Below are 16,212 nucleotides of genomic sequence, written 5' to 3' on the forward strand. Positions count from 1 at the left end.
AATCATAAACCACAACTCGGGGTTTGGAAATGCAACCAATTTGTGCCAGCTCAGGAGCAAGAGCAGCGATTTCTGCTTTTAAAACCGGTGCAGTTTTTAGGGTAATGTGATTAGAGATTCAACATTTCCCCCTCTCATTATTATTTAGCTCCCTCATTTGAATGCTCAGGTTTGAGGAAAGGGGGATTGCTTGGAAATTACAGACGCAGCCAAATTTCTTCCTTCCCCTTTGACAGGGCAGCGCTGATGGTTATTGTTCTTTTCTAGCTGCATTACGCTGTCCTTGATTTTTGTTTCAAGCAGTCTAATGGCATGATGTCAAATCCTGCTAATTGGTTTAGGATTAAAATGCAGGGCCACATCACTCTCTTGATTAACCAGCAGCAAAACTGCTTTTGTCTAACGATCGTTTCAGAGGAGAAAGAAAATAAAGCATATAAAGGAAGCGTCAGGCTTTTGTCAGTAAAAATACGTAGGAAACTGCTTTTTTTTTAAGGAAAAAAAATTGCCACTGTGAGGCCCACTAAGTTTTGACTTGTAGCAGTTCAAAAGCAGCTCTGTGGGGAAAGATCGCTTCCTGAGGAGCAGGGACTGTGCTTTTATCCAGCATCCAGCCACTCGCTGCGCTGCAGCGGAGCATCCGTGCCTGGACCTGCTTGCATTTAACACACCAGCAACAAAAAATCAACGGGAACATCTTGGCCCCATTTCTGGCCTCTCTGACACCCAAACAACCCCAGTCCCAGCTGAGTTTGTACCGGGATAAATAACCCAGGACTGAGCAAAGGCTGTGGTGGGCAGCGCAGCACCAGGGAGGTGCTGGGAGCTGCAGGCTCCAGCAGGGATCTGAGCAGGATGTGGGATGCCTGGGGCCATGGGAATGGGCTCTGCGTCTGCAGCATCCCCCTCCACTCATTCCAAGGACTCAGAAATTAGTTCTGCATCCTGAAACGTGGTTGTGCTTGCTGGGACAGAGCTCACCTCTAGGGTAATGAGCATAAAGATGTAGTTTTTCATGGGGATTATTGGGAGAGGAAGAGTGGAATCCATGGTTCAAATTAAAATAGTGGAAGCAACACCAAACCACTATTTTGTTACCCCTCTGCTATTAAAAATAATACCTCAACAAACTCACAAGAACACCCCCAACAACCCTCAAAGATTCTCTCTACTGCACTGTTTAATCTCTTTGGCTCCTGTTTTCCCTGACCAGCTGAGGGATTTAATTTCCAGGGAATTAGACGTCCAATTCAGGCCATTGTTTTGGGAAATGTGCACACGATTTACCACACACAGTCCTGAAAGTCACCGTCAGACCCAGCACTCCCAGCACGCTCCAGTCCCATCCCTGCTCTGCCGGGAGGTGAAAGGGGCTTTATTGGGAAGGTTTTGATGCATTTGGCATGTCTTTGAACCTGGCTCCCCCAAAGGGAGAGAATGAACTCAGGCGGAGAAAGAAAAAAGGAAATAAAAGGGCCCTTCCCATCTGCCCGGCTGCATTCAATGGGGAGCTTTTTAAAAGGTATAATAGAGGTTTGTGTGTTCCTGCTGAGATTTGTTCTGGTCAACTTCTCCAGGGTGCTCAGACAGGGCGGTGTGGTGTGCCCGCCCTCCCCCAGCACCCTCAGAAAGAAAATACAGTCAGTTTCTTTTTTTTCTACTCATTTTTTTCTGCTGCAAAAAGTGTATGCCCTGCACACACATTGCTCTTGCACAAAAGCAACTCGAGCCAGCCCTGCTGAAAACTAATGTGGGTGTTTCTCTGGGTTTTTACCAGCAGTGCAATAAAGCCTGGTGTTCCCAAGCATGGCACTGAGGCATCCAACCCCCAAAAATCCCTACAGGATCCAGCCCAGGTTTTCCTAGAGAGCATCTCTGGGACAGTGGGGATGGGGAGCACCCGAGGGCTCAGCCCGGTTTTCCAGCATCCCGTTGTGGAGGTAAATCAACAGCACATTGGCCGTACTCCAGAAGTTGTCTTGCTCTTTATTGTGCTCTGTGACTTGTTGGTGTGATTATTAAAAGCCAGGTCGGCTGCAAAACTGATTTTTTAAATGCACTCCTGGCCCCAGAGCAGACGAGATGACATTTAACAACACCAAGCGCTCAAGAAGGGGCCCTGTGTCAGCACCCAACAGGTACAGAAACGCCTGAGAAGTTCTTGGCTGTCGTGAGCAGCTTTCTGCTTTGCAAACTATGATAGAAAGAGTGGAAATATGCTTTGTGTGCTTTTCTCTGACTCCGGGACTCCAAAGCAGGAAGATGAGAACATCCTGCACACATGTTAATTAGTCATTCCTTAAAACCAAATGTCACAGCGCTCATATTTAATTCCAAGAACAGACTGATGAATATGTACGTATAGTTATATTTCATTTACATACTCTGGGATTTGTTAAGAGACGCCTAATAAAACCATCTAAAATGAATTAGATGTTCTCTTAACAACATTTATTTTGAATTCATGTATATCAGAGAAACGTTCCCAATACTCTAATAGGGGATTTTCATAGATATAAAATACATATATTGCATTTCATAAATGAAGATCGGGAGTTAAAGCAGCCACCCTCTAAATGGGATTCGATTCTTGAAGTAGTAAACACACAAAACAGGGCTTGAGGGTCGGGGGAGGCAGTGATTGGGTTTGTAGGAGCCCAAAGAGAATGGAGCTCAGCACCCAGGCTGCTGTAAGAAAGTGTCCACATGAGGAAAATATTAAAGAAAATTAATTTGCTCCTCAAAGCCAGCAAGAAGAGAAAATCCCCCTGAGACATTTTCAGCCCCTTATTTTCAATTTCCCAGTTCTATATCTAATAATTTTTGAAATTTATTTTTTTATTTACTCGGAGTCCCTGCCCTTGGAGTGGAGTCCATCCAGGTAGCTGCACTCAAAAATGCCATTCCAGCCCAAGAGGCCCTTCGGGGATTTTTTCCCTTTTCAAACCAAACGAGTTTATAGGAAAACCCCTGTGGTTTTGGTTTTGTGTTTTGTTCTTCCCCCTCTAACTGCCCTGCACCCTGTGAGCTCCCGGGGAGCACAAAAGCGTGTCCCGGCAGGCACATCATCGGCTCGGCAGGTCGTGCCGCGGGAATTCAGCTCACACTCCCGCGGATGTGTGAGTCTGGAACAAATCTGGCTCACCCGCCTGCCTTGGCCGGCCTCCGTAGGGCTAAGAGGGGTGGAAGGCAGTAAAATCTCCTTCCAGTCTATAAAAACCTGCAGAGATATTTGGAATGTGCAGAGGGAGCAGATCTCCTGGGTAAAGCGGAGCAATGATTAAAATAGTCACTTTTCTGACCGTAATCGCAATTTAAATACTGCAGCTTTTGTTTGCAGAATGGCTTTGGTTTATATTCTAGTGACAGTCACACAACTCCAGGGGTTGTTTTTGGAGTTAGTGGCAAAAACATGTGGTTTGAATTTAAAGTCTTAAAGTTAGAGGATCAACGTTTCTCCAGCAATGATATTGCCAGTGTCTCTATGAGTCATAATTTTAAATCATCAGGAACCTGAACACTCCTCATTAAATGATTAAAGGGAACAGTAATGAAAAAGCTAAAAGAAAGGATAAATATACAGCTATAGAAACAGGAACATCTATTTTCAAAGCAGAAAAAAATACTACCATCCTGACAAAGGGCAATAAACTTATCAAACAAACTCACTTTTTTTTTTTCTTTCAGTTGAGAATGTAATCTTAATAAAGAAACAGATTTCAGATGGCAGGGTAAGATTACAGCTCTTCTAGACTAGGACTAGAGTTTTCCCATAAACAGGCTATTGCTGTGGGTTCTGGTCATAATTAACTCTGTATTTATGCCCCACTTTCTGAGAACAAAATGATCCCTGAAACCAAGTGCTTGATAGTGAAGTTTCCTGTTGGGGTATCAAGCTTGTTTCCCTCTACAAGCTCCATGTTAATGTTTTCTCCAATAATCATGGCCTCAGCTCAGCCCTCCTACACTTGAGCTCATTCCCTTCTCCCCTCCCAAAACAGAGAGTGGGACATGCAGACCAGAGCAGAGCTGGGTTTTGCAGACCAGCATCTGTATGCAAGACAGAGGAGCAAAGATAACCCCACTCTATGTAAAAACATACCTCAGCTGAGCTGCTTTTTCCTTCCTCAGAAAGAGCAGGGGCTGTCCAGTTCTCCAAAACCATTCTGACCAGTTTCAGTAAGGTATGGAATGGGAATGATTATGGTTACTAGAGCTGGTGCTTGTTGGAAACCTTGGCACATTGTGTTTACAGGAATTGCATTGGGTGGGTTGCAGTTTTGCTCTTTCAGTGCCTGTTTTGAAGAAAATATGTGAAAAAAACAAATAAACAAAATATATAAAAAAATAGGTAAGTGTATTGACTGAGGCATTACGTAGCATAAATAAATATAAATACATGAGGCTCACTGCCTGACTGTATCGATACATTGGCAAGAATTCAAGGGTTATATTTGAGATGCAGAAAATAATCCAGTGAGTCATCTTCCCCACGCTTTGGCTTGCCATCCTCTCCCATTTTCGCTTTGACCCGGGAGGGCACAGCACACAGCCTGAAAATAGGCAGTGGGATGATGTGGCGTGGCTGCACCGCTCCGCTCCGCGCGGGAAGCGCCCAATCCCATCCGCAGGCAAACAGGAAGGATGCACAGGAAAAGTCTGAAAAATGCTGCTGCCATAGGCATTCTCATGCTTTTCTTTAAACTGCATTCCACCAGCCAAGAGAAATAAGCATATAAGGAGAATCCCCCCAAAATAGGTGATAACAATAATAATAGTGATGATGACGATGATGATAATAAAATAATGATGCATAGAAACACAACGCCCAAAGTTGCTGCATTTTTACTCCACAGGTCTATGCACTTAAAACTGAATCACAAACAAAATCAGAACAGGAAACTGGAGGCACACAGTTTAAATACAAAAATGAAATTTTGGATCGTAACATTTGCAAATGTAAAAAATAGGATTCAGCCTTAGGCTCCATTACAGATGACTCCACCATGGCAGCTTGGAAAACTGAATCAGTGATTTACCTCCCCAAAACAGCTCTTTTCTAGCAGATTTCCAGGGCCAGGCAAGTGGCAAGTGGTTGTGGTTTGGCTGAAAGAGCCTTAATGCAAATGGCCAAGGTGGACACCTGAGAGCAGAGGTGGTTCCAACTCCTGGGTCATCAGACTCTTTCCTGATGACATTCCAGGGCTCTGCTCTCCCACTTGCATTAGATGCTGCTTTTAGAGGGGACAGGACTTTTCCATAGCATCCCCCTGATCACTGAGTGGTGTGGCAGGTGCTGCATAATCCCCAAATTTGGACCTGGGCACTTAAGTCCTCTGCAGGGACCTTGTGCAACCCAGCTGGAGATGTCCCCAAACATGGAATGCAATCCCCAGGAGAGAGCCTGTGCTCATGTTTAACCTGCTGCTTTCCTGGAGAAGGAATCTGACAGTCCTGATCCACCCTGTTCTGGTCCTCCACTACTGAGCACCAAATCCCGACTCACATGAGCATGAGCTGTTGGTCAGGTTAAAGGAACTTTGAAGTTATATATATTAAAAAAATAATAACAAATATATACATGTACACACATATAATATACAGACACAGATGAACAAGACTGTAAGCAAAAGTTACCTAAACTCCTGTGATTCTAATCATAGTAATACACAGTACTAGTAATACATTGATATTTTATTTCTAAGGACCCAAGGCATAATTTAAAGACTCTTAAGAGGACAGTACCTGGCTTATAAACAGGTAATTTCCTTTCATCCCTCTATTCTCCAGTCCTTACCCAAGCCTTGCTACTTCATATAAGCTGTAGAACCCTTCATAAACTACCAACATACTGTGTTTCTATTTAAGATATTGGCTATACTCAGTTTTTATGCAGCTTTTGATCCCCAGTCCTAAAGCATCCATATGAAAGGCCTTAAAAACAGGTGGGTATGTTTGCAAGAGCAAGTTTTCTCCCCCTTCCTGCCATCTCTCATCTTGCCATCTTTCATCTTGCATCATGGATTTTTCCATTAAAAGAATAAAGCATTTTAAAAAAATTGAAGTCTTAAGACCTATGTATTAAGATACTTTTTTTTTCTTTTTCTTTTGCACATTGGAAGGAGTTATCTCAGAGATGCATCAAATGTGGCTGTCTCTTATTTTATCTTCTCAGTCCAACAGCCTGGCAGAGTCACACACAGGACACAGTGACCAGTGGCTTGGTTAAGGACATAGGAGAACATTCTCTGTTCTCTCTGCATCTATCCACACACAACATGGGTGCCTGCTAAGCAGTGGATTCAGCACATTCACTAAAGAGATTGTTTTCTTAATAATTCCTCCAAGTGTGGGAAAAAACTGAGCGCTCAGTCCAGAGGCATCCCCAGGGCCAATGTGGTTTTGTTCTGTCCTGTCCTTGGAATATTTGTGCTTTGCAAGTCCCTGGAAAGAGGGATGCTCGTGAAGCAGCATAAACCCTTTTGGTGTGCTACCACGTGCCTTCCCTTGGACAATTTGTATTACAGAGGAGCTACAAAGAGGCAATATGTTTGGAATGGCAGATAGAGGAATTGCTCATATAGGCAAAACATAACATTTTTAATCCCATCCTCATTTAATTTTTTAAGCAAAATAAATGATCCCTGTATCTTGGCATATGCATCACATTGAAATGGAGCCATTACTCTGGGCAGCTTTTTCACAATGTCTTGCATAATGTGGTATGAAAATCATGTACAGCTCCTGTGTTTGTATCTCAGAAGGAAAATAAAAGGCAGTTAAATTACAATGCAAGAATTAAGCTATGAATGGATGTTGCACTCAAGAAGTCTAATGCTTAAGAGGGGGAAATGACAAGATTTTTTTTCCTCTTCTAGATATTTTATCTTTGCAACAAGCTCAACCGTCAAATGTTTCGAGAGAGGTCAAAACTAGTCTATCTGTCTTTTTTATGTGAGTTTGTGAAAGGAATCTCTCCGCGTGGAGTTGTACAGGAATTGACACGATAAACCTAAATGGCTCCTTTACAACTGTTAGGGTTTTCTGTAAACACATGCTGTCCTGCCAGCCAACCAGCTTCAAACCCGGGTGCTGAGCACAGCAGATGGTCTATCCTGCCGATACACACGCTACTAATTCATATTTCAATACACAGCTTTGCTGCCTAAACGAAGCCACTGCCTCTTGAAAAGTTTTAAAACTCCCCATAACTGGTAATCTTGGGGAGGTTAATTGTGAAGACAGGGGAAGGCTGCGAAGAGAAGGCCACTGGCTGTCACGGGAATGGACGTTTTGGAGGTGCTTGTTGCAGAGTTGCAGACATGAGTCCTGCTATGCAGTGCCTCCTGCCAAAGGGAAACTATGGCATGGCTGTGCTGCATTAATAGAGCAATAAATAAACCCAGAGAAATCGGCCCTGCAGAACAGAAAAGGTAAGTGGCAATGAAAAATAGAGCTGCTGGCAGCATAGTGGTCACAACACCCTGCTATGGGCATGGCCATGTCAGAGAAGGATTTTTAGAGAAAGGCAGGCTTTTGGGAGGGATGCAGGGTAATGCAGCAATTTAAATAGCTGCCTTGACCCTTACTGCACCAGCTCTGCTACTGCTGCTATGTGCAGGAATATATTTTGGCATCAACACTTGATGTAAAAACCCTGGACTAAATAAGTTTCCTTTCTCATCTCCTGCAACAACCAGCTGTCTCCTCACAGGTTTGGGTATGATGGTGCAGTACAAGACCATTGTCTTCCCACTGGGCTGCCAGAGCAGGATGTGAAGGGGAAATTGTTATTTCACCTTGAAAAAGAGAGGAACAGGGGAAAATGCAGGTTCTTGGGGGTTTTATGACTTTATGATGCACGGTGGCAGGTTTACAAAGCTGAAGGTACCATGGACATCGTAGTGTGCAGAACCTTGGGTTTGTCACCATGTTCTGTTGCCAGGGCATTCTAGTGTCACCAACCAGTGACTCTGAGGATGAACTAGGAGCATCCACTGGTGAGCCATGGACCACTGCTGTTCCTGATGGAGGAAGACACAGGAGACACATCCTAAACACTTCCACAAGTGCCTGAAGACAGATGTTCCATGCATTTGGCCTGGAGCCCCCAGTGTTGTATTTACTTCTCTCCATTGCTGACAACTGCTTACACCAGAAAAAAAAAAAAAAAAAAAAAAGCTAAACCCCCAAAGGAGCAGTGATCTTTGGCATTAATAACCCCTCTCCTTGCAAGGGGATTGCTGCTTGAATTCCCTTTGCTGAGGTTTTATCAAATGCTGCACCTCCTCCACTGAGCCATGATCAGCTGGGCAACTTCATCGAGTTCAACACTAAGTAGGAGCAGAACCTCCTTCTAAAATTCATTTAATCTCTCTCCCAAAGGAGAAATGCAAATTAATATTAATTTTCTCTTTTTATTTCAATTTACTTACTTCTCTTCCAGAGACTAAACTATAGAGGTGTTCCCAAATCCACATTTTTTTTTCCTCTGGCTGTAACAGAGAATAAACAGTTCTGATAAATTTGTTAGAGGGGAAAACAGAATGAAAGTGTCTCTAAGAGGGGGAGAACATCCATTGTTTTCATACACTACTTTGGTTTTCCTTGGTTAAAGAGTCTCAGATGTATAATTGGTTTTATTCTTAAAACAAACCCCCCCTCCCCCCAAACCCCCAGTTTTGAAATCTTGTGTATTGTTAAAGAATAGAAAACTAAAATCAGGAATTGCTGCAGAAGTCACTCACACTGTAAATAAGGAGAACATAAATCAGCAGAGAGACAGAGTTGTACCACTTAATGACTAATTAAAAAATACTAGTATGCAATTAAGAAGTGTCCTTTGATAAACATGCTGTACTACATGAGTTAGCTCTATGCAGACACACAGCATTGCAATAATTTATTATTTTTATATCCTACGCATAAATGCATGGCATATGTGCCTGTGTATTATATTGATGCAAGGTAATGCGCAGGGATCTGTGTGTTGCCATTTGAAATGAAAAATCTACTTACTGTAAATCAGATAACCCCCTTCCATTCAGATTTAAACCTTCTCCTTAGCACACCTACTGCCAAGCTGTGGGCAAAAGGCATGGGAAGCATTTCCAGAGGGAAAAGTGGAAGTTAATGAGAAGCATCCATGTGTCTGTGCCTTTTTGTGAGGATCTGCAGGGCTCCTGTCCATGGGATAGGAGTCATTGCAAAGGGCAGTGGCACTATTTCTGATGGATATGGGGATCTTGCTTCTCCAACTTGCTTTTGGTCACCTGAACCACTTTGAAAGTCCTCTAAATGAGACTTATTCCCATCACACACATCAGCTGCAAACCAAATTCTGCCACTTGCAGCTCCAAAAGTCTTTCCCAACATCCAACTCCTGATTCTCTCAGTGCCTTGACTGAAGGCAGTTGACAGACACAGCACTACTCACATTTCAGGTTCCTGAGACCAGGATACTCAACCCCATGAATGGCATGAACCATGTTGCTGAAGAAGACCTAGAACAGAGCAGGTGGATGATAATAAGCTGGATTGACCAGACAAAAGATGAGCAGCAAAGCAACACAAGCTCAACATGCCATGCCCCTCAAAGCTTGTCTCATTTCTTCTGCAACCAGGCTGTTTAGATCAGGAATACATTTTCTAAAACTCTCCTCCTTTCTTCCTTTCTGGAAGATCCTCCCAGAAATTCTTGGCTCTCTGCAAGCCATGGGGGGGTCTCGGGGTGCTGCTCGGGTGGACAAGTGGCTGCGCTCCTGCCTGGAGGCAGAAACCACAGCAGCAAAAAAACAGATTTCACGAGAAGAGCAGGGGAGGGAGGGGATGAACAAAAAAAAATGGGAATGTGTTAGTTAACTTCGTGTGGTTGTTCGAGCCACTTCCTGACACCCGAGCGAGTCATCTGAATTTAACACATTTCTCTTTTGCATTTTGCAGCTCACCTTTAAGAGAGCACAAGGCGGAGGAGGTGGGAATATATGGACTTCAGCCCTTCCCATCCGTTTCCCCCTGTTACTTTCAAAGATTTTCTATTTAGAAAGGAAGGCTTTTTTTTTTCCTGCTGTTCATACATTACACATACTTCCCAGCCAAAATATCTTGCTTGTATATTTTTTTAATTTAACCTACATTACTCAAAATTGCTCCAAGAATAATTAAAGAGAATTACTTTACCCATCTCTTTGATTTACCTGAGATTTTATTTCTGAAGAGTGTTTTAAGAAAAACCATTAAAAAAATGGAGAGATTAACAATTACAGAAAAAAACAATCCCACATCCTCCTTCTTGTCTGAATCTAATGAAAATGTTTAAACTGCATGGATATTTATCCTTATGAAAAACATATGAACAAAACAAAACCCCCAGTATTCTGGTGAGATTCTGTAAACAGGACAAAACGTTAACTGCGGAAATATATCATTTAAGACCTTTATTTCCTTCTAGCTCTTTCCAGGCACCAAACGAGCTTTGCATGCAGATTTCGTTTCAGCTGGGTGGAATCATTCTCATAACTATTCTCCAAAGCCCAAGCTCTGAGGTCAGCCCCGCTCTTTCTGCAATGGGATAAATATTAACAAGTGTGACTAACCCATTCCTTGCGCCCTTCTTAAATTTTCCAGAGTGTGTCAGCAAGCATGAAAGCCAGAGATCAAAAAAGGCAAGGGTTTTATTGTTGGAACCGGATGGGAACAGGGATGCAATATAGGCGAAGTCCCAGCACCTCGCAGAGGTTAGTTTATAACAACACCAATAAAAAAATGAAGGAATTACTGGGCTGCAAGAAAATGACCTTGTTCTCCTGCTCAAAAATGAGTCAGTTTTCACTTGACCCCTGCAATAATGTTTTACAAGGGCTGGACCAGCGCCCCAGGAGCAAACCTGGCCTTACCCTGTGGGTCCCAAAGGACCCAGGAGGGGACAGAGGTGGTGGAGAAGGTGTAATATAGCTCGTGCCCCCTGGGCAGAGGCGACAGGGCTGTGGTGGCCTCAAGGGCTCAGGCTCGCTCCTGTTTTTCTCTGCACAGCGTCTGCTTATGAAGTTTCATGGACAATCTTCCCTCCTCCCAAGCAGTGCATTCTGCTGTGACCCAGCTTGTCCCCCATGATGGAGTTTGTGAGACCAACACATGTCTGGTTATATCACCCAGATGTGATATATATATATATTATATATATATAAAATAAGCATCTCGAGGTGTTAAAGCACCTTGAGATGCTTATTACAAGTGCAGTTTGATTTGTGCAGCAGCAGCAATGCAGAGCCCAGTTTGGAGAGGAATTGGGACACAGGAGCCAAATAGTTTCATACATAATCAGTGTAGTGACAAGGGAGATGTCGATTGCACTTCTGGTGAGCAGGGCATTGGGAATGGAGGGAAAGAAACCAGGCAGGGTTGGGAATTTAAAGTCATTTATCACACAGCTTCCCAAAACTGGACAAATCCTGTAGACATGAGGAAAGTATGGGGCCTCTGTACACACTGCTCATACCAAAAACTTGTCAAAACCAGATTACAGCCTTGAGAATATTCCTGCTCAAAGTCAGATCTAGCCCTGACAAAGCCAAGGAAAATTAAAAGCCAACTGAAAAAAACCCAAACCACCAGAAATGATGAGCAGAGGTATTAAATCCTGGAAGAGGTTTTATTCACATGAACAACCAAAACCTGGGCCCATATGATTCAGAGTTGTTCCCTCATAATGCACAGGCCTCTTGCTTTCCAGAACATGTTTAATTCTCCTACGCATTCCCTCAAATGAAAGGTATGCCCCACATTTCAGCACCTCTGTTGCATCTACTCCACTGAGCCCGCAAAAAATCATCTCACTCACTTTGTTTCCACACCTGGCTTTCCTCTCCTCCAGGATGTCAAACTGTAGAACAGAACACACCCAAGAATATACACTTTCTCCCTCCATCTCCTGAAGCACTTTAGCTTGAAAAGAAGCAATTTTTGAGGTTACTGGGTTTGCAGATTATAAGAAGAAAAAGAAGGTACCTGAATTGTGGTCCTGACTTAGATCCTGTTCCACAGTCTTGTTCCACCCTGGTGGAATGACAGCCAGAGCTTCCAAAGGCATGAAGGGAGCTTGAAAAGAAAGAAGAAAAAGGCAACATTTAGTGACCCCTTATCTCATAGCCTGTGATATTTGCCATGACAAAACATGTGAAAATCTCCTGCAGACACTGTACAGGAGAGGTGGACCTGTCCAGAGGTGACACTAATGAAAGCAAGCCTCATATCCAAACCCCAGATCAAAAGAAAGCCCTTATGTTTTTCCAGCATAGGAAATATTTGGATTTGGGGTTTTTTTTACTCAGTGTCTCCTGATGTCCTAAAAATTCCTGTGTGTAAATGCCAGACACCCAGCTGAGTCCAAGGAGAATCACGAAGGAGCCACCTGCAAATCAGTGCCCACTGCTCTGCCCAGGTCACCATCTCCATGGCACAGCAGTGACATTCCCTGCAGGAACGCCAACTGAGCTGTGTGGGAGAGGCCATAAGGAAAAGTCCCAGGAAACTTTGTAACTTGCATAACTTCTAAACTCTGCCCAATTAAACTGTGGTTCCATTAAACTTTCCTTAAGCTGGCAAAGGACTGGCTGAGTTATTATGGGGAACAGCCCCAGGCAATTAAAAGCAAGAGCAACATTACAAATCTACAATTTGGTAGACAAAAACCCCTTGCAAAAGATACAGAGTTATAGCTTACCCAAATGGAGAAAACCAAATTAAATGAAAAAACATATTGTATATTATCTTAATTTATATATGAGATTTTAGACAGTTCCAGATTTCTGGATTAAATACAATACCATGTGGCTCCATTAAGCCTCACTGGCCTTTTAGAATATTATTGAAAGAAATAATATATAACAGTTTGAAAGGTTTTTGGATGCTTGGTGGCATCGTTATGCAATTTATTAATATGTGGGCAGAGTGACTAATGCCTCTGAGGATGTATTTTTAGTTTCAAAAATAAAATATATAAAAAAGAAAAGTGTGCTGGGAGGGCCAAGAAGGAAAAGCAGCTACAACTGGGTTTGTGCTGGAGGCATGTGATGGCATCCTTCATTCTGTCTGTCCCTCCACACACCCCGTGCCCGGAACAGCCCTTCTCCTTTCACTTATGCCATTCCCAAAGGGGCCCAGAGGCTCCAGCTATTGCAGTTTGGTAGAATTTGGATATTTAGCTCCTTTTCTGGCATCTTTCCTCCATTTTTAAGGCTGAAAGGGACAATTCAGATCATCTAGTTTAACGCTCAATATAAATCCCCAAGAAAATAATTTCACACATTCACTCGCTAATTGAGCCTACTACTATATGTTTCACCAGTCATCTGGGCTGGTCTCCAGTTCTGATTTCAAGATGCAAAAGGATGACAAATCCCCTGCCCCCTTCAACAGTCTGCCCCCTCTCCCTTCCCAATCTCTCAATTTTGCCTGTCTTAAATTTCCAGCCATTGCATCTCATTATGTTTTTCCCCCGTTAGACTACAAAGCCCTTTTGTACATGGTATTTTTTCCTCCAAAAGCATTTTCTGCCCAGAGTCAGGGCAGTGCCTGATCTGCTTTTTTTGCTAAGTTCACCAAATGGAGCACCTTAAGCCTCTCTCCACAAGATTTCTTTTTCCAACTCTCAAATCATCCCTGTAAAACGGAACCATAGGCTGAGAGTTTACAGCCTTCATCATGAAGCTGAGTCCCTGAATCTCAGGTTAATAAACTCTCTATTTTTTAATAAGGCTTCTGTGAAATGACCAGAAATAGTCCCGCAGGATGTGTTATTTGGAGGTAACTATTTCCACATGGGCTGGAGGTACAGCTCTGGGAGCAAAGCCTGGGCAGAGCAGTAGGAGAGCTCTTTACCCTTTGCTGCAGCCATTTTTAGCACTCTTCCAAGTTGCATTTCAAAATCCAGGATTTTTCTTGAAGGGCCCATCCTCGTGGACATTTCCTAGACCACTAGGAAGAAGCTGAACAATTTTATCTCCCAATGCACACACAGCATCCAGCTCATGAGAAAGCTGCTTCTCCCAGCACAAAACCTTTCCTGTGCTCAACAGCACTGGGAGCCCCATCTCCATCACAAGCAGAGGTCTTGACACATCTCACTTCTCAAACCACTCCTTCCTCAGGCTCAAAGAGATATCTAGAAAATCTCTGAGACATCACCAGAGCCCCTCCTTCTCTAAAATTAATAAGATTAAGAAAAAATACTGGGGTTTTTCTTTCCTATTTTTTTTCCAGTGTTGTTGTCCATGCTTTGGAGCTGCTTCTTCCCATTATTAATTGGTTTATTTGCTGCTTGTTAAATGACAGTGTAGTTTCACAGGAAGCTTGGCTCTAGATCATTGGAGAAAACTTTCCAATATTGCCAAAAATACAGTGAAATGACAAGACATGGTGAGTTCTAGACAGTCTCCTCAGGCGCCGGAGCTACAGCTCACTGTTCCACAGAATCTGGATGACATAATACTCCATTTTTTCATCCGTCCTGTTTGACTTGGATGTGAGATTACACACCAAATGAGGAGTTTGAAAGAAGTGCCAGCTCAGTTCCATTTGGCCTGGCCTTTATACACCCCACAGGGACAAACTTGCTGTTCTGAACTGAGACCAAAAATTTCAGAGTCAATCATAAGTGATAAAATATCTGAGCGAGGTCAGTGCCACTTTTAAACTTGTTCTCCTTGCTTGATTTGTTTGACTCTCTGTTGCTCAGCTTTACTCCCAATGCTAGTGATTAAAATCCTTCAAGACAGGCCATTCACTTCAGGCCATTTTCTATTTCCCAAAGTTGCCTGCACATGTTGTGAAATCTTCCTGTGACTTAAGAGCTCCCCTAACCTACTTTAACTATTTGGTTTCAAATAAACCTTTTGTTCCCCTCTCTGATGAAAGACCACCAATTTAAATGCAAATGTGAGTAGGCATTACAACTAGAGCAAACCAGCTAATAAACTCTCCAAACCAGCTAACATGGCCCTCCTTTCCAGCTGTGAATTGTCCACAAAGAACATATGGAACATCTGGACTAGAAGAACATGCCATTGATTAGTGACTCGGCATCCCAGTACTGGTATTACACCCAAAAAGTAATGCAGGCTTGTGCATGCAGCCTGCAAAATCTATTAGATTTACAGGTGATTTTGAATTCTGATGTAAAATTAAAAATTTCCATATGGCAAGCAGAATTGCTCAAGTATTCTCAAAAATATCTGTGGTAGGGAAAGCCTAAAAGTCTGGTTTTATTGTGGAAGCAGGCAAGAACGGGTCAAATAATCTTTGAAAGGAAAGAACATTAGTGGATGTTTCCTAATGGTCACCATTCACCCTGGTCATTTTTTGCACTCCACTTGCCAAAGGCATAAGGTTTTAATTTATAGTCAATGTAATGTTTGCAGTTTCATCTACTTGAATGATTCTTTGGGGAATGGTTGCAATAGCTATATTCTGGGTTTAAATTGCATTTATTTTTTTTTAAACTAGAACAGAATCTTACCAAGGAGTGAAACTGGAAAGGATAAAATTAGATTCCTGAACCTTCATCTCTTTTTAGAAACAGACATGAAAAAAACTGCATCCAGTTTTGTTAAATATTTTTTCCACATCTGGTGTTCAGTCAAAACCATAAGAAAAGTGCTGGAAATCTCACAAGAAGGCTTGTACTCTTGTGATTTCCAGTCCAATTTTTGCAGCCACAGGAGATCTGTATAGTTCAGATAAGAATCTGAAGCAGAAGCCAAACCCAAACTGTGAACCTCCTGAGGCTCACCCCACCCACAACAGCTTATGTCTTTACCCATCATTTGCAGCAGATGTTCTCCCAAATTCTCCAGTGAGATAAATTCCATTAAAAGTTTCAGGAGAAAGATTATAAGATACATACAATACCAAATAAAAGTGTCCAGAGGAGCTCATCATGGCCCATTAAACTATTGTTAAAGACCTTCATCCAGCAACATCTATTGATTAGAGCAGTTTGCTTCTCCTCAGGACTCATTTTTCCATGCTGAGCTTTGGGGGCTTTTTGATCTAAAGGCCACTGACGTCAATGAGAGCATTTCCATTGTCTTCAGCGGGCTCCAGATCAAGCCCTTGACAAGCTGGTTCCCCCATAGGTCAGTCTGGAGAGTGGGTTTCTGCCAGCAGATTGTCCCTAGAACATTTCACTGTAGATTTACAATCTTTATAAAATTT

The 16,212-nt window shown here is 42.8% G+C and overlaps 1 protein-coding gene across 2 annotated transcripts in view; it reads right to left on the reverse strand.

Annotated features, from left to right (window-relative positions):
* LOC135305421 (FRAS1-related extracellular matrix protein 1-like) overlaps nt 1-16,212 on the reverse strand; it is a 93,454-nt gene that overhangs the window by 30,320 nt on the left and 46,922 nt on the right. The window contains exons 13-17 of one of the 2 annotated variants that reach the window (XM_064429037.1): nt 12,007-12,096; nt 11,840-11,881; nt 10,435-10,560; nt 9,437-9,503; nt 4,103-4,295 (exon numbers count right to left, since the gene is read on the reverse strand). In XM_064429037.1, coding sequence (XP_064285107.1) covers nt 10,437-10,560; nt 11,840-11,881; nt 12,007-12,096 — 256 coding nt within the window. In that variant the 3' untranslated portion in view covers nt 4,103-4,295; nt 9,437-9,503; nt 10,435-10,436. The remainder of the gene's footprint in view (nt 1-4,102; nt 4,296-9,436; nt 9,504-10,434; nt 10,561-11,839; nt 11,882-12,006; nt 12,097-16,212) is intronic. The other variant, XR_010366605.1, reaches the window with a different exon arrangement.

This window comes from Passer domesticus, chromosome 7 (genome assembly GCF_036417665.1).
Source record: "Passer domesticus isolate bPasDom1 chromosome 7, bPasDom1.hap1, whole genome shotgun sequence".
Classification (NCBI taxonomy): Eukaryota; Metazoa; Chordata; class Aves; order Passeriformes; family Passeridae; genus Passer; species Passer domesticus.